The sequence below is a fragment of the Alligator mississippiensis genome, chromosome 1, assembly GCF_030867095.1.
Source record: "Alligator mississippiensis isolate rAllMis1 chromosome 1, rAllMis1, whole genome shotgun sequence".
Taxonomy (NCBI): domain Eukaryota; kingdom Metazoa; phylum Chordata; order Crocodylia; family Alligatoridae; genus Alligator; species Alligator mississippiensis.
This window is the reverse complement of record NC_081824.1, coordinates 226,458,899-226,482,433: the sequence shown is the minus strand read 5'-3', so window position 1 is coordinate 226,482,433 and position 23,535 is coordinate 226,458,899. Positions and strand designations below refer to the sequence as shown.

The 23,535-nt window shown below is 43.3% G+C and overlaps 2 protein-coding genes across 6 annotated transcripts in view; both read left to right on the top strand.

Annotated features, from left to right (window-relative positions):
* The window catches only part of MCM8 (minichromosome maintenance 8 homologous recombination repair factor), a 33,380-nt gene extending 26,161 nt beyond the window's left edge, over positions 1 to 7,219 (top strand). For 3 of the 4 annotated variants that reach the window (XM_014595016.3, XM_014595018.3, XM_019500743.2), the window contains exons 17-19: positions 1,900 to 1,976; positions 2,546 to 2,735; positions 6,339 to 7,219. In XM_014595016.3, the coding sequence (XP_014450502.1) occupies positions 1,900 to 1,976; positions 2,546 to 2,735; positions 6,339 to 6,431 (360 nt within the window). In that variant the 3' untranslated portion in view covers positions 6,432 to 7,219. Of the gene's footprint in view, positions 1 to 1,307; positions 1,525 to 1,899; positions 1,977 to 2,545; positions 2,736 to 6,338 lie in introns of those variants that run through there. The other variant, XR_009458928.1, reaches the window with a different exon arrangement.
* A 4,296-nt stretch (positions 7,220 to 11,515) lies between these two features.
* On the top strand, positions 11,516 to 23,426 carry CRLS1 (cardiolipin synthase 1). Of its 2 annotated transcripts, none has more exons than XM_059720238.1 (7): positions 11,516 to 11,926; positions 13,004 to 13,141; positions 13,722 to 13,851; positions 15,261 to 15,346; positions 15,911 to 15,979; positions 16,342 to 16,433; positions 22,020 to 23,426. In XM_059720238.1, the coding sequence occupies exons 1-7, from the start codon at positions 11,627 to 11,629 to the stop codon at positions 22,048 to 22,050; spliced, it is 846 nt and encodes a 281-aa protein (XP_059576221.1). In that variant the 5' UTR covers positions 11,516 to 11,626; the 3' UTR covers positions 22,051 to 23,426. The 2 variants fall into 2 exon arrangements, with proteins under 2 accessions (XP_059576221.1, XP_019356257.2); XM_019500712.2 differs by lacking the exon at positions 22,020 to 23,426 and adding an exon at positions 17,715 to 20,268 and having other exon boundaries at positions 11,520 to 11,926.
* Positions 23,427 to 23,535: the final 109 nt, after the last annotated feature.

Here is a 23,535-nt window from a genome sequence, read left to right as displayed (position 1 = left end):
TGATATGCCATGAGTTCCTGGCAGGTAATATGCTGGCCCATTTTTAGCAAAAAGGAAGATGAATGTTTATAGAACTGCTTCCTTAACAACTTGTTCATATCTAAGCAGGGGAAGGAAGGATGGCTCGGTGATAAAGGTCATGGTCTGAAACTTAGAAAACTCAGGTTCAGTTCTCTGCCCTATCATTGACATCCTGTGTGACCTTGAGCAAGTCACATAGTCTCCCTTCGGGCAAATTCCACCAGATTATTTGCAATCTGCATTTCCTGTAAAACAGCACCAACCTGACATTGGTATAGTGGATACAAATAAGTGTCTGGCTAGCTTGCTATTTAAGCCATCCACAAGGAACAACTGGGCTGTGCCTCCTTGAGGGCATCAAGCTTTGAGCTGAGCAAACGAAGAGAAGTCAAATCTCCCACCACTCCAGAGGAGTTATAGTATTTCGCCTACTCCTATTCCCTGTCTGTTTCAAGTAGATTGCTTTTAGTTTCTTGTCTTTAATCCTTCACAGGTGCAATAAATACAAGTGTTGCACTGGTTTTTCCACTTTCCTTATCATTGTGGTCCTTGACTTGGAGGGTTCTAGAGCACATCAGAGTTTTCTCTGGCAAGAGGTTGAATGCAAGGTTATACAGTATAACCTCATAATCTGGCAGTATCAAAAATCCGGCACTTCCCCTCGCCACTCCGGGACCGGCCACCACTTCCCCCCAGTCCTCTTGGATGCAGAAGGGGAAGCTTGCATGTGGCAGTTGCCACTACCATTCACCACCCTGCGCCGCTGCTCCACTGTGGCCGCTGCTCTGGGTCCAGCTGCTGCGCCAGTCTAAAAAATAGGGCATTTTCAAATTTCTGGCAAGTGCTCAGTCCTGAGCATGCTGGATTTATGAGGTTATACTGGAACATAAATCATTGAGTATGTCTGTCTTGTGCCTGTATAGTTGAGAGAGGCCAATATAGACAATAAAGTGTACACAGATTTCTAATTTATTTTCTTTTTTTCCATTTTTACAAATAGTATACTTTTCAGCTAGGACTGAGAGGAAGATAAATAGATGTTTCAACTTGTTTAGCCTTCACATCCATTAGTCTGTCCTTCATGCCTAACATAATTTATTTTGATGCTCTATAGTTCCAGCAGGGCTAGTAACCTGAAGCAGCACTTTTTTTTTTTTTTTTTATTCCAAACTATTTCTAAATCCTTTGCAGCTAGGAAAACAAGGGTGTTCTGGTCCTTGCTTACTGACCAAAATAGCAAGTAACAGTCCAACTGCAATCAGACTGTGATGACTTTTTTTTTTAAGGTGGCTGATTGGAAGATGCATATAAAACTGGCGAGTTGTTAAGGAGCTGGGGCATCTTTCTCCAGAAAGTCTTCCCAGACTGTGAACTTGCCCAAGCCTTATAGATCCTAGCCACTTCACTCCCTCTGCTGTGTACCTGCTTGTAAGAGGCGGCAGAGGATTGAGAAATACTAACCTAATGTTCAGTAATAAAATCTCTTGGAAGACGTGGAGAGGGGTATGTTTCTTTGCCTGCCATGGCTTAACTGCTATTGTCCATATTTTAATGTTGTCTTTTAATGGGTTAGTCATGGTTTGGTGCTATCCAGAGAATGCAGTGTTATAAAGCAAATGATTTCCAGGCACCAACTCACTAAGATGGCTTTGAAGGGGTGAAGCATTGCTGTTCACTGATAAGAGCAGGTTGTTATTAGTGTTATTATTCATACAGAAATGCCATAAAAGAATGCAGGCATCTCTATTTAAGTTGTGCAGGATCATATTCCAGCACGTAGAGTTTGTTGCAACTAGTAGGCCTGAATGATGGACTCTTGTGTTTAAGTTACTGTGCAACTGAATTGTTATATATGATTTGGTTTTGGTTTTTTTTGAGGCACGCTCAAGGCTGGAGTTAAGGGAAAAATCAAGCAAAGAAGATGCTGAGGATGTTGTAGAAATAATGAAATATAGGTAATGTATGATGTTACTAATCATGCAAAATTATGGTATTCATTTAAAGAATATCATTTTTCTTTATGTAACCACGAGAATGATGAGACGGTATAGTTCAGGCCATAGGTATGTATATGTAAACTCTCTAAAGCTTTTGTTTTAAAAACTCTTTGCAGCCTCAGCTAAATAAGGTGACAATATAATTGTACAATACTGTTATTTGTTAATTTTTCTCATTTAATGTAACATGGCTACTATGATTATAAACAACTTGCAAAAAAACCCTGATGCTCAGCAGTTTAGAGAAGACTGTATTATTTTACCTGTTAGAAGAGATGTACTCCTAAGTATTTTCCTATCTTGTTGGCTGACTGCTGCTGTGAATTCATGCTGTGTACCAATTAAGTCTGGAAGTGGTTCAGATAAGCCACTTAGCTAGTAGCCTGGGGCTTTGATGTATTACTACTGGATGGAGTTGCACAATTCGTAGGCCTCTAGACCTTGAGCATACTCTTATGCATTGGATAGAGTATGTATTTATTTCTGCCTTTACATGATGTTGATTCCAGCGTGGTTGTGTTTTTTAGCATGCTAGGTACTTACACTGATGAGTTTGGAAAACTGGACTTTGAGCGTTCGCAGCATGGTTCTGGGATGAGCAATAGGTCACAAGCCAAAAAATTTGTCTCTGCCCTGAGTAACATTGCAGAAAGAACCTACAACAATATATTTGAATTTCAACAGCTTTGGCAGATTGCAAAGGAATTACAAATAAAAGTAAGTTATTTTAATTTCTCTTGAGGAAATTTAAATGAAGAAGTAAAACTCAGAAACAGCACAGTAATGTCACATTTCACCATTGGATAATGATGAGCGAACCACATTTTTTTTCAACTCTGACATCTGTCCATGACTCATTTCTATTGTAAACTGCTTCTAATCTCATCAGCCTTTTTGACAGCTGTAACATATTGCATCAGCAAGCACTAGCTTTGCTGCTGCTATTGAGGATGGTCTCTGCCTTGTTTGCAAAAGACAAGTTTGGTTTCAGCATGTTTTACTTCTTCTTTCCATCTTCCTGATCACCATGACTTAAGCCCCAAAATGTTGCCTATTATGATGAAAATGTATTCTTGTTTTTAATGCCTGCATGTTTTCATTCCTATTCCAAGCTTACCTAATGTATTAATTAGAAATGAAGCAAATCAAAAATACATAAAGCAACATACAGAATTTCTTTTCTGATCTTCAGCTTGTATTACTGTCTTGTTTGTTTTCTTCATAAGTGAAAAAATTAGCTAGCCAGTTGCACTTTACAATACTTGATGAAATGCCTCAAACATCTAATAGAAAGATATATATTTTTAAAGTCTCTTTAAAAATGTTCTCATTGCGTATGGAAAATAAAGAAAAATTTAATATGTCTTTTCACAAACTATTAGCGTGGGCATTGTTCTTCATGCTGCCTTGCTAGCATCTTTCAATGTTAAGAGTTGCAGTGGTAGTAGTGAGAGTCACATCTGGACAAAACACAGTAGTACTACTTCTACAGGAGGAGGGAGGGACTCGTGTGTGTGAGTGAGACCTTCCTTCGCTGGAGCTGTATCTCTTGAATGCCTTTGAATTAATTATAAGACTTGTTTGGCAACAGATTTCTCTATTTTTCTGTCCTTTTTAAAATAGTCTGGCAAAAACACTCACTTGGCAAAAGAAATTTTCCTTTCATCTTTCATGGAACATGGATTTAAAATAGCCATGTGGTAAAAACTGGAGCTTGTTTCTTTTGGGGTTTTTTTTAAATGCTAACAACCTAGTTTTTATTGAAACTTGTGTGCTATAAACTGAGAAGGGATACACTCAGACTGTATTCAGTGTTAGCAGTCTAGAAGTTTGCAAAGAAGTTAAATCTTTAATAGGGTACATACAGATGTTCGGGGAGGTTAATAGGGGTTAGATCCTGTTTAAAAATGGCCACCCAATCTAACTTAGTGTGCCTGGGTACAGATGTTACATTTAGATCTGTAGTTAGGTTGATCTAAGTGCAAACTGTACAGAAGTTCAGGATGGTTAGATTGGTCTAAAAAATGGCAAGCTTGATGTAAGTTAGACTACCTTGGAGGTAAAGTTAACTTAGATTGGATTGGCAATCTAACTAAACTTCTGTACAGTTCCCAGTGTAGGTAGCCCCAGGGCTGGGGAAGTCCAGCCCCTGGCCCCAGGTTGCATTTCCCTTCCTGCCCCCCCCCCCCCAGTGCTGGCCAATGTTGAGTCCTCTGGCCCCTTGCCCCACCCCCAGAAGGACCCTCCCCACACAGACCAGTCAGTGCCCCCTCCTCCCCAAGCCACCAAATCCCTGACCCTGCAAGCTACTTCCAGTGCTGGTTTTGTTGGTGCTCACTGGTGCTGGGAGCCAAGGAAGTAAATTGGGGTGGGGGGGAGGAGTGGGTGGGTGGAATGGGGCATTGGCTCCCTTGGTGAGGTTCAGGGACTAAAAATGAATATGTCCCTGGTTGGGAGATAAGTGAATAATGTAAATAATGTGGGGGTGTTACCAGACTTGCCCATTACTTTGGGGTGTGCTCATTTATTAGGGATACGTTTCTAAGGTATTTGTAATTCTATGTGTTGCTTGTGTTTCTGTGTGGAGCTGTATCTCTCCCTCCGGCAAGTCCTCAACCTCAGTGGAGCTATCGTGCAGGACTCGGCTGCAGTGGGGCTGGGTTCCTCCAATGACTAAATCTCTCTCGCTCATTCTCGCTCTCGCTCTCTCTCTCACCCCTGTGACCTGGCTGGGTTGATCAGCATGGACAGGCTGACACCCTCATATACCAGGAATCAGTTCATTAAGGTAACAATAAAATGCGGTCAGACACAAGCACACAGGTGAACAGAATACCTCTGAATCTGGCTGGGTGTCCAGCTGATACCCTCATGGGCCAGCATTCAGTTCATTAGGGCACGTCTGAACCAAACTGGGTCAATCAGCCTATACACACTGATCCCCTTATGTCTCTCAAACTCGGCACGTCCCAATCTTTTGCCCTAACTGTCTTAGTAGTGGTAGCCTCTTGATGAGCGGACCCCACAGTATTTCTGGGCTTCACAGGGATCTTTGGCTTAGGTAAAAGAAGCGTTGCTGCAGAGCAAGTGGGGAAGGGAAGTAAAGAAGGAAAAATACACCCGGTTAAAAGTTTTGTATTGCTAAGTATGTGAAATGTATAATGGTACTAGTAGTAATAGACACGTAAGGAAAAACAAACAAAACAATTACAATATTACCCTGATTTAATTGAGTATTTGGGGAAATCCAGCTCAAGCTTAACTAATACAATTTAGGTTCAGAAAACTATGCTTAGAGAGAAGAAAAAGAGAGAGAGCGCGAGCTGGAATCTCACCATTCCAAGGCACTCGGGTGATTTGTTGACAAGCAAAGTTCACAGCACAGTTGTTGAAGGGAGATGATCTGTTTCTCCCAGCTTCTCCAGAACAGCGCATGGTGTCAGAGAGATTTTTCTCTCTTGAAGCACATGCTGCTCTGCAGCTTTCTTATACCCTTAGTCTAGCCTCTTCAAAGCATTCTTTTAATTGTGTAAATCAAGAGGGTCCCAAGCCATAATTGACAAGGAAAATCCTGTTATATAAACAGTTTAAATTTAAATGAATTACCTTTTTCAGTGACAAGGGGTTATCTGGTTTGGAACATCTCAAGAAACTGATTAGCAACTTGGAAAAACATTAAGTCTTAAAGAGTAACCAGACACCTAGGAGCCAGCTTGAAATTTATTATGAATATACTGGAAGGGATCTTCTCAGATGGCCTAGCTATGCTTGCACTGTGAAGTGTCAGTGTTTTGCATTTTACCTGTTGTGAATAAGCCTCAGCTTAGCATGACTCTCAGATTTTACTATAGTCTTTTAACAGATTTAAGGGGATTGATTACTTGGAGTGTCCATAAACTTTGTGGGGAGGGCTTCCACCAGTCATCCTGGGAAAAGTATGACAGCATTTGTGGCCAGGGTTCCAACGGGCTGGACGCTGTGATGACCCCTTAACCATTGTTCAAATGTCACCCATACCCCCTCTGACTCGGTGTCTTGCCTCAGCATTCCCTAACCCGGTGACCAAGTTTTAGTCAATCGAGTTTAAATAAGCCTCCCATACTGGGACCAGGGAATGTATGGCCTGAGATGCCTATTAAGCTTTTCTTCTGCTTAGTTATGGTTAGATGAGGTGTGTGTGGGGGTGGAGGGTGGAAATAGAAAAAGTCCCTTGTAAGTCCAGCAAGCTGGGTGCCTGGGCTCCCTCAGGAACACAGAGCTGACAAGTAACAAGAGTGTTGCTCTGAATAAAACTTACTGCTTTTTTTTTTTTTCTTTTAGGTATCTGATTTTGCCAGCTTTATTGGCTCTCTCAATGATCAGGGTTATCTTCTGAAAAAAGGTCCACGAGTTTATCAGCTTCAAACTTTGTGAAAGAATGTCCATAACAATACTTGATGCACAGTGCTTGTATTTGAAGATTAATGGACGTGCTGCAGCAGGATTCCTGTTACAGTACAACCGGCAGTCTGCCAAGGGGTACTCCTGTGCGTACTTTGCAACTAGCCTTGAGCATCAGTAAAAGACAAGAAGTTCCCACGAATACTGTCATTTAACAATAACCCTTTAAGAATGACTTTGTTAAAATACTGCCATATGACAGGTATTGTAGGACTCCGAATCCAGATATGAGTTGTTTGAGACTGGCATATATGCTGGTAGACTTCCTGTTATCAAAGATGATAGGAAGAAAAGATTTTGTATTTATATTCGTTCCATTAAAAACCAGTAGTGGATTTTATTGCAACTTGAACAGCCTATGAAATTTGGTGCCATTTCAATAGAATATTGAAATGACAAAGTTTATAGTTATATAGTTAAATCAATTAAACAGTCGCAGAAACTAATGGAAAAGTTTTCAAGAAATGGATAAATAATTTTTAAGCCGAGGCAGTGTATATAGTTATACCAGTTGATTGAAATAAATTCTTTAAGTAATTTACTTTGGCTGCTTACTATTTATGTGCCTCTTTACTGGGGAGTTTATTTAAAATATTGGCTCTGGTTAAAAATGTTAAATATTGTATTGTGTTTAGAAAAAGCACTCATCTCTACATTTCATTAAACTTTAAAGACAAAAGTTGGTTTTCTATTAGTTAAGTGACATTAAATGTTATACGTTGAAAAACGTGGAAATTAAAGCACTTTTATGATAAATACAACACATGCATTTTGTACATTGATTTATATTAGTTCTGCCATGCTTTAAAAAGGAAAGTAGGTGGGTGTGCTTACTGACTGGTGAAATTTTAGTTGTACATGAGGATATGGATCTGCACACCCATCTCTCAAGAATCAAGACCTAATACAGAAAAATGGTAAATGAAGATGTTTCCAGCATCAGTCTTCATTGAAGTCACAAGTTTTTTCTTAACACTTTATTGACTTGAATTTAGGACTGAAAATCTAGATCAGTTTGATTTTATTGTTTTTGACAGTTTCTCCATATTAAAGAAGCCATGTACAGTATACTTTCTGGGTTGACACTCCATGGTCAAAGTTTGACCTAAGATGCATTCAATTTATAGGTATCATATAACTTGAACTTTATATCATGTTGAAGAAACTATGCAACATTTTCATGTTCAAGTTTTCAGTGAGATTTTTTTTTTCTTTTTTTACTAAGCCTATTCATTTCTGTAGCTTTTTCCAGTACTTTGTCACTTGTGCGCCAATACAAATGTACTGTACTTATTTTGCAAGGTATGCAGAGCTGAAGTTTACCTCCAAGTTAATTGTCTGTGCTTTAATTCATAAAATAATTTCTCAGTTGTGGAATGAAAGAACAGAATCAGAAAATAATAACCAGGAGTTCATTCAAGATCTGATCCAACACTCATTAGAATTAATGGAAATGCTCCAGTTGACTTCAGTAGATTTTGGGCTGTATACTTGTAATTACTTTCTTTAATCCTTTCTAATTAAGGATATTCCCATTGAAACTGCCTGAGCTGTACTGAAAATTTCAGAGTATCTTTAAGCTACTCAAGATTGCTTCAGTGTGAAACCACTTGCCAATACTTGTTATCATAAACCACTTCTCTGAGTGAGATACTTAAGGCAAAAATATGCAACTTAATAAAATACTCTATATTATTTCGTAACTATTAACTGGCATCCAGTTTCAAATGTAGCATTTGGACATCCCAAATGTACTTTGAAGGCCATGAGAAGGGAGTACCTCATAGCAGATTCTGAGTACTCTCACAGCCATACATGATATGAAAGCTTACCATTACAATGCCCAACAATTATGGGATAGGAACTGTCTTTCTCCGTTGGGAACATTCCTAGCACATTAGGATGCAAACTCCCCCAAACCAAATAAGCTGTAGCACTGAAGCTGTATTTTCTGCAGGCACCTAAGCCCCCAGTCCTGCATATACACGTATTAACATACAGCACTGATACCTAGTGGACTGTGTGCGGACTTGGGAGACCTGGTTCTTATTTCATTTTGTTGGTCTGCTGGGTAATCTTGGCCAAGTCACTTCACTGCCCTGTCCTTTGGTCTCCCTAACTCTAAAAGAAGATATCTGTCTTCTCCTGGGGCTGTGTACAGTGTGTAAAGTTATGTGTGTGAGTAAGACCTGGCCACTGGGTGTATAGTTGCTACACTGGGGAAAAGCTGATGTTGTATATTGCAGAGAATATATGTTACTGGAGGTAAGAATTCCACATTAATGCAAAATGCAGGTTGCAACAGTCCAAATTTTGAAAAAATATTCCTATAGAATTGAGAGAGAAATTTATCTAAATGGAGAAGTCCAATGGTAACCATGGGTGCATCAATACGATCTTGCGGACCAATACTGATAGCCGATATTTGAAGAGGCCTATTGGCCAATACCCATCCGATATCCAATACAGCTGCCATCAGGTGGTAAGTCCAGTGTGGGGGAAGAGGGAGGGAAGGGGCGTGTGGGAGCAGATCAATGCCCCCTGCGGTGAGGGAGGGGGTAGGGGCAGGTGCTGCCCAGCCAGGGTGGGAGGGGGGCACAGGACAGAGGCGCGGCTTGTGGGGTGGGGGTAGCTCCTGCTGCTGCTTGCATGGGGGGGCCCTGGATCTGTGTGGCACGGTGTGGGCTGCAGCTGTGGGGTGGAGCTGGAGCTAGCACTGAGCAGGGCTTTTCATGCTGGGGCCTGGGCTCGGAGTGGGCTCTGGCAGTGCTGGGAGGAGGCTGCAGCCACCCCAAATTTTGCTGTAGCTCCTCCCAGCCCAGTACCGCTTCCCCCCACAGCCCCGGCTGAACACCTCGCCTCCACCCATGCTCCAGGAAAATCTGGGGCTGTGGCACGGTGATGTGGAACTGGGAACAAAGCTGTGGCAAAATTTGGGGTGGCTGCAGCCTTCTCCTAGTGCTGCTGGAGCCTGCTCCGAGCCCAGTCCCCAGCAAGAAAAGCCCCGCACAATGCTGGCTCCAGCCCGTGCCGTGCCGTGCCGTGCCATGCCATGCAGATCTGGGGGCACCCCTCCCACCCTCCTGGGGTGCAAGCAGCAGCAGGAGCTGCCCCCACCCCACGACTTGCACCTCTGTCCCACGCCCCTCCCCTCCCCTGCCTCGGCTGTGCCTGCTCCTGCCCCTTCCCTCACCACAGGGGGCATTGATCTTGCCCTCCCACACCCCTTCTCTTCCCTCTCCCCTTCTGGCTTACTAGCTGGAGGCAGCTCTCCATGCTGCTGGCCCTGCTTTGTGCTGCACTGCAGCTGCGCAGAGCATGGGCATTTATCGGCCAAATTATTGGCCCCATCAGCCCGATATCCGATGCAACACATTTTCTTGGTATCGGTATGGATCCGACATTGGACTGATGTATTGGTGCACCTCTACTGGTAACCACTAGGGGGACTAAGTTTTAGAATATTCTTTTTGCGTTGCTTCTACAGTATTTTAAGCAGCTACTGATGGCTGTCCAAGACCAACTTATATGGGATGAAAGAAACGTCCTCACTGTGGCCCACTGATTTGATATTTCATCCCATCAGTAACTGGCAGTTAGCACTGCATTTTTGTTTCTAGAGCTATTACTATCACGGACTCCAGTGAGGTCAAAAAAACCCCTTGGCCATACTTCCAAACAGCAGTTGGATATTAGACTGAACACGCTTGTTTCTGTCTGCTCTGAGAATTTTTGCTTCTGGAGTTCATCGTAGCTGTCCACAAAGCTCTACAGGTAGCTCTTATAGTTACCGAAGTCAGATAGGTGAAAAAGAGTAGTCTTTTTAGCTTCTGGCTGTACCTCTAATGTTCCAAAATATTTTTCTTCCTTTTTTGAGTTATTTCCACTAGTTGGAGGGAGGAGAGGTAGAATTAAGTTAATAGCTGTAGCAGGATAGGTAAAAAAAGTTTAAAGATTATTCTTTGAGTCTAATGCAAGTAAGAGCTGGAAATAATCAGACTGCTTTGCCAATGGTCCACATAATCTACAGAAATGTTAGCAAAACATTTAGCAAGAGCGCCTGGTGTTTCCTTTGTAGGGAATCTTAAGAGGACAAACAGAATCTAAGAGGTAAGAAAGAAGTCCACGTGTTAGCCAAGCAACGCCAGAGACAGCTTTGGCAGCTGATTTCTAGCAAGAGAAGTGGAAAAAGTCTGATCAGAGCAAAGTCATTTGAAATCATACTGAATGCCAGCCTGATAGGCATATCATGAATGGGACTTCATTGCCTGTATCACTCTTATTTTTAGGTGGGGCAGGACAAGATACATCCTCAACCTACCTAAACAAGAAGGTCATCTGTCAGGTAAGACTAACCAAAGATTATGGGTGTGAAGGGGGACCTAACTAGTTCTAGACAATTGGAAGGAAGAAAGTGGTTGGAGGTAGAAAATGGGACAAGAGGTAAGCAAGAAGGAAAAAGATCTTTTAAACCTCTTTAACAGCGGGCATGGCTACAGGAGCTGCTAAATCCACAATAGCCTAATTCTGTGTATTTGCACGTCCTGCAAAAAGCACGCTAATGTATAGTAGATTTAGTCTCATGCATGTTAAACATCACAAAAAAAGGTGCATCTGCACTAATGGGCCATAGCGCTCATTACAGTGCATTACGTTAGTACCTAGTACAGGTACTAAACTTAAGTGTGCTGTAAACCCCAGGTGTCCTTCCTGCCTAGACCCGCTGGTCCTGCGAGGTCCCTTCTTGCCTCGTTACCATCTGTGCATCTCAGTGCATTAATAAACACGTAGATATGCCCAGCGTATCTGAAAAGGTTGCTTAAGTTAGAAGTGTTGCCACGGCGGGGGCTCCTCTCCGGGCCAGCAATGCTCCCCGAGCTCCAAAGGCGGGCGTGCAGACGGACACCCAATCAGAGCCCGCATTCCGCGGCGGGGAGGGGCGGGGCCGCGCGGGGCGCCTGCGCCTTTAAGGCGGGCGGGGTGGGGTCGGGGGCTCGAAGGGTGAGCGTTTGCCGTAAAGCCCGCCGCCAGCCGTCGCGCAGTGTCGCACGCGCCCCCGCCCGGCGCAGGGCGCCCTGGGCCGGGCCGAGCCGAGCCGCGGGGAGGCCACCCCCTCCCCCCCGTCCGGGCCCGCGCGGGGCTGGGGTGCGTAGGGGCCTGCCGCCACCATGCTGGCCGCCGCCTGGCTGGGCCGGGGCTTCTGGGGGCCCCTTCGCGGCGTCAGGCCCCTGGCGGGCAGCGGCGGCTCCTGCCCGGGCCCGCGCCGCCCCGCGTCCCTGAGCCTGGGCTTGGGCCTGGGCCTGGGCCTGACCCTGGCCCCGGCCCCGCGCGCCGCCGGCTGCCTGCGCCTCCTGCGTGCCCCCGCCGCCTGCAGCCACCGCGCCGCTGCCCCGCTCCCGCCGCCGCCTCCGACTCCCCCGCCACGGCCCGAGCCCGAGCCCCCGCAGGAGGCGGCCTGGGGCGAGCTGGTACGTGCTGGGGGCGGGGGGAGCCTCTTTCCGGCCGGGTGTGAGGTGTGGAGGGGACTTGCTGGAGGCCAGCAAGACATCGCCAGATGTGGCCCTGCTCCTGCGGGAAACCTGCCGCGAGGCTGCCTTGTCTGCCTCTAGAAACAATGATTTCCTCACCTTCAGGGGACTCCCCTGCCTCTGCCTCCCGGCCTTAGAGCCGCCTCCCCACCTGTTCACCCCTCCAGCTTCTTTCTCGCATTTGGTTTCTTGCCTTGCCCCAGCTCCCTTTGGAAGTGGGACCTGCGGTCGTTGCAGTGTCCGGAGTCCTGTACCCAATCCAAAATGATAGGCCCTTGGCACCGTGGTGGGGCTCGCCCTCTAGTTACTGCATAAGCAGTTCTTCCAAAAACGCATCAGTAGCCCTCCTGCCACGTATCTCTGTGTGGTGTCGTCCCAGAGGTCCGTGGGTGCCTCCGTTTTGTGTGTTCAGCTACAGGTGAACATGGAGCCAGTTTATTTTGCCAGTTTGCATATGATTGAGCCTCGTATAACTTAAAAAGATACCAACATTTATTTGGAGTATGGCTTGTGACACTTAACGTGACCTACGACATCTCGCCAGCGATGACATTTGGACTCTATTGGATCTTCTTATGTCTAACAGTGTCCTGTTTTCTAAAAATCTTCCAGTCTAAAGTATCCTCACAACATGGACCTCTTGCAAATTCCAATAAAATGCCCACCCTCCCCCACATTTTTGTTACATGGTTGTTAGACACCCCCCCCCCCCCCCCCAAACCTTTCCCCACTGCAGTGAGAAGTAATGCTGGGATTCGCGGGGGTTTTCTCAGATCTCCTTTATCCCCTTCATTAGAGATTCAAGTTTGTTATCATGATAAAGGCTGAGTTCTATCTGGAGTCTGGTTGCTAGATTCATTTGCGGTGGGGTTTATTTCTCAAGACTTTCAAGGTATTCTGACAGTTGACATTCAAATAAAAAGTGTTTACCTTGACTTACCAAGTAATGACTAAGGTTTGTTGGGGTTTTTTTTAACAGTTTCTGCTTTTTTTTTCTTTTCGTCTTTTTCCCCTTAGTATGAAAACCCATGGACTATCCCAAATCTATTGTCCCTGGTGCGAATTGGTTTGGCACCAGTTCTGGGATACTTGATTGTTGAAGAAGATTTCAATGTTGCGCTTGGTGTCTTTACTTTGGCTGGAATAACAGACCTGGTATGTTGTGTAATAACAGCGTTGAAATGTGCTGCGTTTGCCAACTTTAGTTTTAAGTCGCATCAAAACCACATAAAGAATTCTCTAGTTCATTTGATCTTTGATAACAAACTTTGTAATGAGACTGGCTAGTATGCATATGGTTTTCTTGAAGTGTCTGCTAAAGCTCACATTATCATCCCTTATAAAGGATCCTTTTGTATTATTTTACTGTCAAGGGACCATAAAGGTTCTCTAAACAGGTAGCTGAGGATCACCTAGCGGGCACTGTACAAACCTTTCATTTATATGTGAAGCCAGTCAGCTGCCTGTGTCACTTATTAATTTGTATGTGCTCAAGTAGTGATGATACATGACTGTTAGACATATATTTTGCTTGCTCTGCTCAAACTTCTGGGATCAGAGTAAAGGGGAAAGAGTGATGTAAATAATACACTTAGTAACAAAGTGGGCTGAAAATTTTGGTTAAATCATCTACATTATAAAATTACCTACATTATTGTGCGATCGAATAGCCTGATGATGCTAATATATACATTTATTTTTTTGGTCTCATGCAGTTTTTATATTGTATTTACAGCTGGATGGATTTATTGCACGAAACTGGGCTAATCAGAAATCAGCTTTGGGAAGTGCCCTTGACCCTTTGGCTGATAAAATTCTTATCAGTGTCCTGTATGTCAGCTTGACTTGTGCAAATCTTATTCCAGGTAAGATCATGGTATATTCATGGGCAAGAGTTATTTGTTTTTGTTTTAGAAGAGTCAACTGTAGAAGAGAGAGTGCAGGATGGTCACTCCTCTAAGACCATTCTAATGATGTTCAGGGGGAAAACATGGTTATGTCCAAAACATTTGTCAGTTGTTAGGGACCTACCTAAGTCACAGTGAGACAATGGGTTTTTGGCAGGCCGCTTGCAGCGCACAGAGCTGATTTTTTCAGGAGCCCCGCCCCGGCCACTGATTGGCAAAAGGGCTTTGATGGCCTTGCTCCTTGCCACTGATTGGTGGAGAGTACATTTGCTCAGTCTACGTCACTACCACTTTTTTGGGTTGATTTTTGCGGGAAATTGTGGCCAGTGCTGGATTTCTCAGCAACTTTGGACAATGCTGTTTTTCGTGGTTCCTGCAAAATCTGCAAAACTGCAATTTAGGTGGGTCCTTATCAATTGTGTTTTACTATTAAAGTCTCAGAAAGGTAAAGAATTTCTATTTAAATATTACATCATAAAAGTCTTCTAACTATAGACAGATTTGACTGCTTTGATGATGAGCCTCTTAAATGCTGTCATCGCCAGGTTCGGCTCGAGTAGTAATTTGCTTTTTCTTAACGGAGCATTTTTCTTTCTTTTCTTGTTCTGAGAACTCACATTTACAGAAGCCTGTCATTTTATGTCCAGGTTCTACAAAGAAGGATATTTTTCACCTAATCCCTCTTCCAAGCTTAATTCTCCTATCTAAAATGAGGAGAACAAGGCAGCTTGGCCACTTGGTTCCTTAGGAGCCCTTGCTTCCTGACAGAGACCAAAAATAAATGATGTCCTACTGCCGAACTCATCTCTCTGTCCCCTGACAGCAGTGAAACTTTTTCTACTCTCCCATCTCTGTATTAGACCAGGGGTTTTCAACCTTTTTGGGTCAGTGTACATCCAGCAGCCAGTGAAGAAGGAAGGAGCTCCCTGGTGGCCAGTCGACGAGCGGGCGGGGGCAGGTCCCCTGCAGCCAACTGGCGAGCATGCCAGTGGCATGGTGGCAGCAGAAATGGCACCCACTGCTGAGTACCCCCTGAGGACATCCCAAGTATTCCCGGTTGAAAACCCCTATGTTAGACTTTGGAGGAAAGGCATGTTTGTTGTAGGACGTGCTGCAGAATCACGTGACCCACTAGTGACAACACTGAATAGCAAGTCAGAGATTTAAATTTCCAACATTTGCATCATTTTTCCTTTAGAAAGAAAACCAATGGTTCTTCCATTACCACAAACAGAAAATGTGAATTACACATGTGGATATGCAGTAGTACAAGTGTTTTCTACCTTTCTGTATATAGCTAGATATTTACTGATATAGTTTCTATTCAGAAAAAAGCTTTATTAACTATATTTGTGTTTGTTTTCTAGTTCCACTTACTTCTCTCATCATCTTGAGGGATATAGTGCTCGTTGCTGCTGTTTTTTATGTACGATTCAAAACTCTTTCTCCTCCAGTAAGTGTGTGTGTTTTAAAATGGATGTGCAATCAAATTGCTTCAGATTTTAAAGCTGTTTCCTGGGTTGCTTTGTTATGTTGTATATGTACAACAGTGGGAAGCAGCAGTCACATGAAGGAAAATCTTGGCCAAAGCTTTGTTATGAAATGCAACAACGATTCAAAACTTAAAAAATAGTTTTGACTTGCTGGGCACGAGAACAAGAACATTATTTTGTATGAGAATCTTTGAGATGTAGTCATATATTAAAGAAGACACTTCCACAGAAGAAGATCCAGCAGTTATTGGGGTGAAGAAAGCTAGTTTTAAACACGGTAGTCTTTCAGTAACCTTTTTGCTACCTGCATTGTGTCACTTGTATGTTGAGTTTCTTTTAAGTTTATCATTGAGAGTTTTTTGAATATTCTTTTTTTTCCCAAATATGATTTTTGCTGTAGCAGAACAGTGGAGTACAGTCCTTTCTCCAATTTAGTATCTGATTTTCTGTAGTGTGTTCTTGCTGACTAATTCTTTCAAGCGTACGCTAAAAAGCGTTTGTTCGTTCTTTCTTTCTCCTCACAGAGAACACTTAGTAGGTATTTCAACCCTTGCTATGCCACTGCTCAGTTAAAACCGACATTCATCAGCAAGGTAAGGATGAGAATTCCTTATAAATTACTTCTTCCTGTGTGTCTTAAATTCTTCGCTGTTATGAAGCCCTTTCAGTTTGCTGAATGCTGTACTCTGCAGTGCTTACAATTTCTCATGCTGTGCTTGATCTTGCAAAGTTCTCAGCATTCTGACCATGATCCAGCAAAGCACTTGTTTTATGTTAAAGACGTAGTTAGTGGTATTGACAAAGCAGAAATGTAAATAGTAAAACTCAGAGCTGGTATCTCTTTTGATCCCAACCCCACTGCCCTCCCTCCCTCCCAGATTGGCTAATATTTGTACAAGTGTAGACGGCGTATATTATACCTTTATGGTCACAATTCTAATCTGTTTTTTACCAGATGAACACAGCAGTTCAGCTAATCTTGGTGGCAGCTTCTTTAGCAGCTCCTGTATTCAATTATGTGGACAGCGTATATCTGCACATACTATGGTAAATAACATTTTCATTGAATTGTTTTACTGATACTTTTAAAGAAACTGGTAATTCTGATTTAAAAAACAAACAAACTAAATGCATGCAACCAAGGGGCATGTCTTGGTAAACCTAAATTAGATTATAGGTTTGTGGTTGAATTTTTTCAGGTGATCTCTTTTTGGTGACAATAGAACCAAACTATGTGCTGGTGCTTACTTTGTTATAAAAGTAAAAACTAAACAATTTTACCCTGGTGTTCTCACTAGTTTAAGCCAAGAAATGGGTTGGAGCAATCTAATGGATTGCATGTTGATAACTTGGTAGCTTTGGGAGGGAGGGGGGAGAGAGAAATCATAAAATGCTTCTGTAAAGGGCATACATATCTCTTTAAATCACTATGGCTCTTTAGAAGTGTTAACGGATTAATGACTAGAAAAGAACTGGTAGATACAGCTTTTTAAAATGATCTCTTACATAGTCGTCATGCAGTTTTTGAGTACACAAAAAAATTAGATGGTATATGATGAGAGGACTTTTGTGAGTGATATCTTTTATTGGACTAACTGTATAGTTGGAATAGACTTACACAAGCTTTTGAATCCAGTGTTTTCTTCTTCTGGTCTCTCACACATTTCTTTGACCATCATGGCTACAACTGTGCTCCAACACTACCAAATGGGGTAGTACCAATTTTGGGGTATTGTTTAATTAGCTTTCTACGTTCTAAATTATATTAACATCTGAACTAGTAGCCCTCCATAATAACAGTTCTGAGCTTGAGTTTAGCTTTTAGATTTGTTTTAAACATTGACATGTTTGTTTAAAAAAAAAAAAAAAGACTTAGAAGTTAATGCAGTGTCCATATCTGAGGAATAGCGTCTCTGTATTATCTGATCCTCAGGCTTATGAAGGCTGTGTGTGTTATGAACTTAAGATCTAGATTCTATCTTTGCCTTTTTGGCATGTGTGTAACTCAGGTAAGAATTAAACCTTGTATTTGAATTCCTCAATGAAGCAGGTTACTAATTGCTGAATGGCGAAGCTTTATTCTTTTGAGGTTTAGGGGTGAATTTCAGTACCTTTTAAAAGATGAGCCTGGGAAAAATTGTTTGTCATCAAAATGATGGGGAGAAGTTGAGAATTTCCTTATTCATGTTTCCTTCAAGCCATGGCCTCAATGTGTACTTAGTATAGTTAGTCACAAAATACGTTGTCTCTGATTGTAGCAGAAAATAGAGAAACCATTTAAAATGTATTTTAGGATTATAACTATATAGCATCCATTTTCTCCCAAAGGTGTTTGACAGCTTTAACAACAACAGCATCTGGATATAGTTATTATCATTATGGCAGAAAAACTTTTAAGGTGATAAACAACAAATGAAGTACCACAGAAAGGACCATCTCTTCACAACACAGTTTGCTATGCTGCTGAAGGATGTTGACTGCAGTGTAACTGGTCTGTGGATAAAGGATTTGTTTTTTCTTCTAAATGAGCAGCTGTCTAAATCAAAAGCATGTCATCAGAATCTGAAGTTAAAATGAAGTCTGATCATGTATTATATACTGATTTTTTTCTCACTGTATTTTTTAATTTGTTAAAAAATAAATGTAGCTGTTAAAAATGACGTAATATTCTTACAGGCTCTTGCAAGTAACTAGTTGCTGTCATGATCATTTTGAAGCTATCTCTTTCTATTGCTCTTCAGAAGCCAGAAGTTTGTATTCTTCATCCCAATTTTTTATGACATTTTAAGTGGTAGGCAGAGTACTGATGAGGTCGGTGACAACGCATAGGGGTGCACTGGGGTGCACATGCACCCCCTGATTGGCTGCACCTGCCGCTTAGGCAATGGGCAGGTGGGAGTGCCAGTGTCCCCCCTGCAAGCGCTGGCCGATTGCTGCAACCTCTCCCAGAAGCAGCCACAGCCACTCCCGGAAGTGGTTGCAGTGATTGGCTATGGGGGAGCTCCCTCCAGGCAGCGAGATCTGCCATTGGGGGGACTCCCCCCGCACAAAGCGGCACCAGTCGCCCATGGATGAGGTTATGTGTGTTAGAGCTGAGTGGAAAAAGGATTTATAAACACAAGTGTCATACTGTGCTTAGCTCTACATTAGAAAGACCGTATCACTTATTAGGATTTACAAAAATAAAAGTAGGAATAACTTTTTCTGAAACTTAAATCTGATAAATTCTGGTTCACTGTTCATTAGGATGGTGGTTCACCTAATACTTTAAAAATTATAACCTATCTTTCAGTTAAAGGAACAAGACAAAAGGGTTCCGGTTACATTATAGTTACGTGCAGTGTACTGTCTGTAGGTAAAATAAGTTTGTATTCAAAGGCATATGATTGCAGCTGTTAATTGGTAGCGTGAAACCTGGGTGTTGAATTCCCTGTTTGTGGTGGTATTAGTTAAAAAACAAACAAACAAAAAAACAAAAAAAATGCTTGGATATTTTAAGAGCTTCTAAGAGCAGAAGTTTCAACATTGACAAAACTGAAAAAGTCAAGGCATTTTTAAATCATTGTCCAAATGTAATGATTGAATTGGAAACATCTAGAGCAGTGGTTTTCAACAATGGTGCTGTGATACGGATGCTGCCACTGGCAGCCGGGTAAAACTGTTCTACACACAAGGCTGCAGCATGCGTGTTCCTCCTGCATTAGGGTCCTCTGATAACCCTAAAACAGGCAGGAGAGGCTGCTTGGACTCTTCCTGGTCTGCACCCTTGCATCACTACCCCCCACCCCCATGCACTTTTCTCCTGAAAACAGGTACATTCCATCTCTGTTTCTCAAAGATGAAGTGGAGGGTTGGATTGGGAAGTGCCTCAGTGTAAGCCAGCTTTGCTGCCTGTTTTAGGGTTGTTAGAAAACCCTAAAGCAGGAGGAACGCAGGCATGTTAGGGCAGTTTTACTTGGTGGCATCAGCACCTGGCTGAGAACAAGTGAGGTAAGTTGAGCACAACAGTGGTTCTCAACAGGGGTGCCACCACACTCAGAGACTTTGGAGGGGTGATCTGCCTCTGAAAAGGTTGAGAACTACTGATCTAGAGCTTCATGTTCTGGCAGTAAGTCTCATGTACCTTGGAGTTCAGTAGGCATTACTGTTTCCATTTTTCCACCCAGGATAAAGTCAAAGCAAAACCATTTAAAGTTACAACATTTAAATTCTTGTCCCTTGCTATTCTATCTACAAAACGTATAGGAGAAGGAACTGCATAGGATGGATCGCATCACCAGTAACAAAATCTACCTTTTTAATCTTTTGGAGCCCCATATGGCATGTTGCGTGTAGTAGCAAAATGTTGATTTGTGAAGGCTTAAATGACTGAATTGAAGAGGTATGTGTTAGATTATGCTGCTATATCACCAGAAGTGAATTTATTGTAGATATATTTTCACGTTTTGAGGGTTGTGATTCTACATGTTTGTATATATGAAATATTTTATTACATTTTTATATTTAAATTTGTATAGACATGGTGCACAGACAAAGGATTTTTTAGTACCTACCAGTCTTGGCCATCTCCCTATGCTGCAGTCAGAGTCTGTCCTTCTGTCACAGGATAAACATAAAGCACATCCTCTAAATGCCTGTTTTTAAACTCTGAATGTTTAGTAAACTGGAGTATCTTGATTTTTAAGAACCTAGGTTTAGAATGGGGAGACTATGGAGTCCACCAGGTCATTCATCCCTTTTACTTTATCACCACAAATATTGTGAGATACACTTGTGTGTGTAAAGATGGCAGGGAATGGCAAAACATTGGACCACTGAAGGATAATGTTGGCATGCAGTGCCTCAGTGCTTATTTATAAATAAAAGTCACACCGTTACATAACTTGATTTTGTATTCAGTTAATTATTCCCTTATCTGGTGTTGTGTGTTCAAGGCATTTGTTTTAAATAAGTTGTTTAAACAGTGCAGAGCGGTTGGCTTTTTCTGATCTGTTTTGTCAGTCACTCCAGCAGCACTTGCTAGTTCATTCTTGGAGATATCTGTGTTTTGATAGAAGCAGCTAAGAAGAGATGTTAACAATTAGAAGAATTCATCATGGACTTGGTATTGTCAGAACCCATTAAGTAAATGCCTATGGCACAGTGGAAAATCCCAGCACAGTGAAAAGCCTGCCAAGCCCAATGACTACATTTGTTTAAACTTCACAAGCCCTTGTAATTAGCTAACTATGTGCGCCAAAATGCGTGCCACCCATTGGCCGGTTACAAATTATTCCCACTTGGCAACTAGCAATTGGCCTGTTAACTATTCAAAAGTACGAGCAGCTTCCGCCCATGTTGGAGAACTCCGCATGCATCCTGGAGTAAACTTGGCGGACTGATCACCAACGACTCCCCGTCACCGACCTCCCTGACGTACCCCCTCCCCTGCATGCTCGATAAGCCATTTACGGAACGTCTCGTCTCGTCTCAAAGAGCCCTCGCTACGTTTGTAACTGCAATCAAAGTCAGCTTCTTCCTGCGCTGCACGCATCGGCGGCGTAAGTAAACAATCTATTTTACCAATACGCATCTGTGCCTAATTCCACTCCACTCACCGAAGTACCCACCTGACGTTCCGGGCTCCTGGCCATAGCCCGGCAAGCTGGTCGGACACCACATGGCGTCACGAACAGGATCTGGGGAAGACTCGATGGAGTCGGAACTAGTTAAGAACTGCCCATGGCGCAGTGGGGAGCGCCTAACGTCCGACTTGGGCGACCTATGGGCACACATTGCCTATCATCAGGCAGGCGGGAGGAGTTCAAATGTGGTCGCTGGTTACCTCTCCCTCAGAGGAGAAGAGGGAGTCGGAAAAGAGTGGGCCATCCAACTGGGCCCGAGCTCTTTCGGGTGTGTTACGAGCGGAAAAGGGGTCGTGTACAGACCACAGCACAAAGTAGAAACACTGTCCTTGGCGTGGGTAAAGGCGATGGGCGCAGCAAACCCGACCCCCGCCCAAGAGTTTGCCCGCTGCATTCGACATGTAAGAGAGGGCGGGGAAGGGACACCCCACGACAAGTTTAACTGTCCGACCCTGGCACCCCAGTCGCGCAGTCATGAACTGCTCACCCAGCTCTGTGAAAATTTAGAAGCGGAGGGTCGCACCGCGACTAGGAGGACAGGCCCCAAATGGGACAAAGGGAAAATGATTAATGTACTGTTCCGCACAGTTTCGCTCCTGTTGCGTGAGAATGCGAACTTAGAAACCCAGCTAGCCACGGTCAGCAAAGCTGCCGTGGAAATGGCGCAGCAACATCCTAAGCCAACTCCCATGGCTACAAGCCCTCATGAAGATAGCGATTACGGACCCAGCTGACGCACCGAACCGCCTCACCACGTACCCGGTCAAGTACCAAAGGCCAAGATACCATCAACCCGACCCTCGACAGGAATCGAAACTGCCACCTCAGAGGACACCGGAAGAGAGAGCCATGTTCGGATTTCTCCTGAACCACTCCAAGCTTACCAAACAACAGCTACGCGTCCTAGGGGATGCAGGACAACGACAACTAGCACACAAACTGGGCTCACACCTCCACACAAACACAGTGTCGTAAAACAAATTTACTGCTCTTAATTTTTCCCTTACAGGTCCAAAGCCCAAGACGCACGATGGTCGTAAATCCAGGCCGAAGGAAAGGGCACCACTGCAAACACTGAGGCACCGACACTTGACGTCATCATGCTACCCCTAAACGATCAAATTGATGCAATTCGGAAAGTCGCCACCAACGCAAATAAAATCTCTGGTATCGGGCAAGGGTGGTTATCCGACTTCTTTGGCTGGTTTGGCTGGGATGCGTCTTCGTGGCTTTTAAACCTCTTAACGCCCCTTATTACTTTGTTGATTCCCCTTTTAGTATTTGCATTTGTGTTTGTGTTGGTTGTTGTTTTATGCAATTTATTAAGAACAAACTTATGTCGCTATCTGCTTTTGTATATACCCGCTTGCCATATGAAGCCCCCGAACGAGATGACGACGACCTAAACGGTCTACAAGTACTTTAAACTCAAACTGTGCCATCGGCAAGGGGGCATGTCAGAACCCATTAAGTAAATGCCTGTGGCACAGTGGAAAATCCCAGCACAGTGAAAAGCCTGCCAAGCCCAATGACTACATTTGTTTAAATTTCACAAGCCCTTGTAATTGGCTAACTATGCGCACCAAAATGCGTGCCACCCATTGGCCGGTTACAAATTATTCCCACTTGGCAACTAGCAATTGGCCTATTAACTATTCAAAAGTACGAGCAGCTTCCACCCAGGTTGGAGAACTCCGCACGCATCCTGGAGTAAACTTGGCGGACTGATCACCCACCAACGACTCCCTGTCACCGACCTCCCTGACGTACCCCCTCCCCTGCATGCTCGATAAGCCGTTTACGGAATGTCTCATCTCAAAGAGCTCTCGCTACGTTTGTAACTGCAATCAAAGTCAGCTTCCTGCGCTGCACGCATCGGCGGCGTAAGTAAACAATCTATTTTACCAGTACGCATCTGTACCTAATTCCACTCCACTTGCCGAAGTACCCACCTGACGTTCCGGGCTCCCGGCCATAGCCCGGCAAGCCGGTCAGACACCACAGGTATCAGCTGTTCATTATGAAGAAGTAAGCACACTGTAACTTGCATTTGTAAAGCAAACAGGTTCAAATGCATATACTTGTTAAGAAAACCATTATCCATTCATTCTGCAAGTGTTGAGTTTCTGAGCAATTACTGACCTCACATCAGCACTGACACTGGCTATATTTTCAAGGAAATGAGGAAGGGAAAAAACAAGCCAAGGCAACACTAAAATCTTAAATTCTCATGTTCTATCATCGTTAGGACTGAGGGGATGAGAATAGCACCGATGTGCAGAAAAAGCAAGGCAAATGATCTTATCCGTAGTGGTAGGGAAATCGTCTTAAACAATAAGAATAGTACAAAACTGTTGAGTTTTAACTTGCTTTCTTTTATAGCTTTCCTGTTCAATAAAAGGTGCTGTATTCCCTTTTGCTTGTATGTTTACTTTCGGGTGAAGGCTCCTGTTCTTTCAGTCCACCTGAGCAGCACTTTAATATGTAGAATACTCTTCCTCTATAGAATGCACCTGTTACAAGAC

Excerpts from the sequence above, each read along its gene's own strand:
- CRLS1 (XM_019500712.2), top strand. The coding sequence starts at position 11,627 with ATGCTGGCCGCCGCCTGGCTGGGCCGGGGCTTCTGGGGGCCCCTTCGC. Across the intron at positions 15,347-15,910 it reads TCAAAACTCTTTCTCCTCCA|AGAACACTTAGTAGGTATTT; the intron begins GTAAGTGTGTGT and ends TTCTCCTCACAG. Across the intron at positions 15,980-16,341 it reads AACCGACATTCATCAGCAAG|ATGAACACAGCAGTTCAGCT; the intron begins GTAAGGATGAGA and ends GTTTTTTACCAG.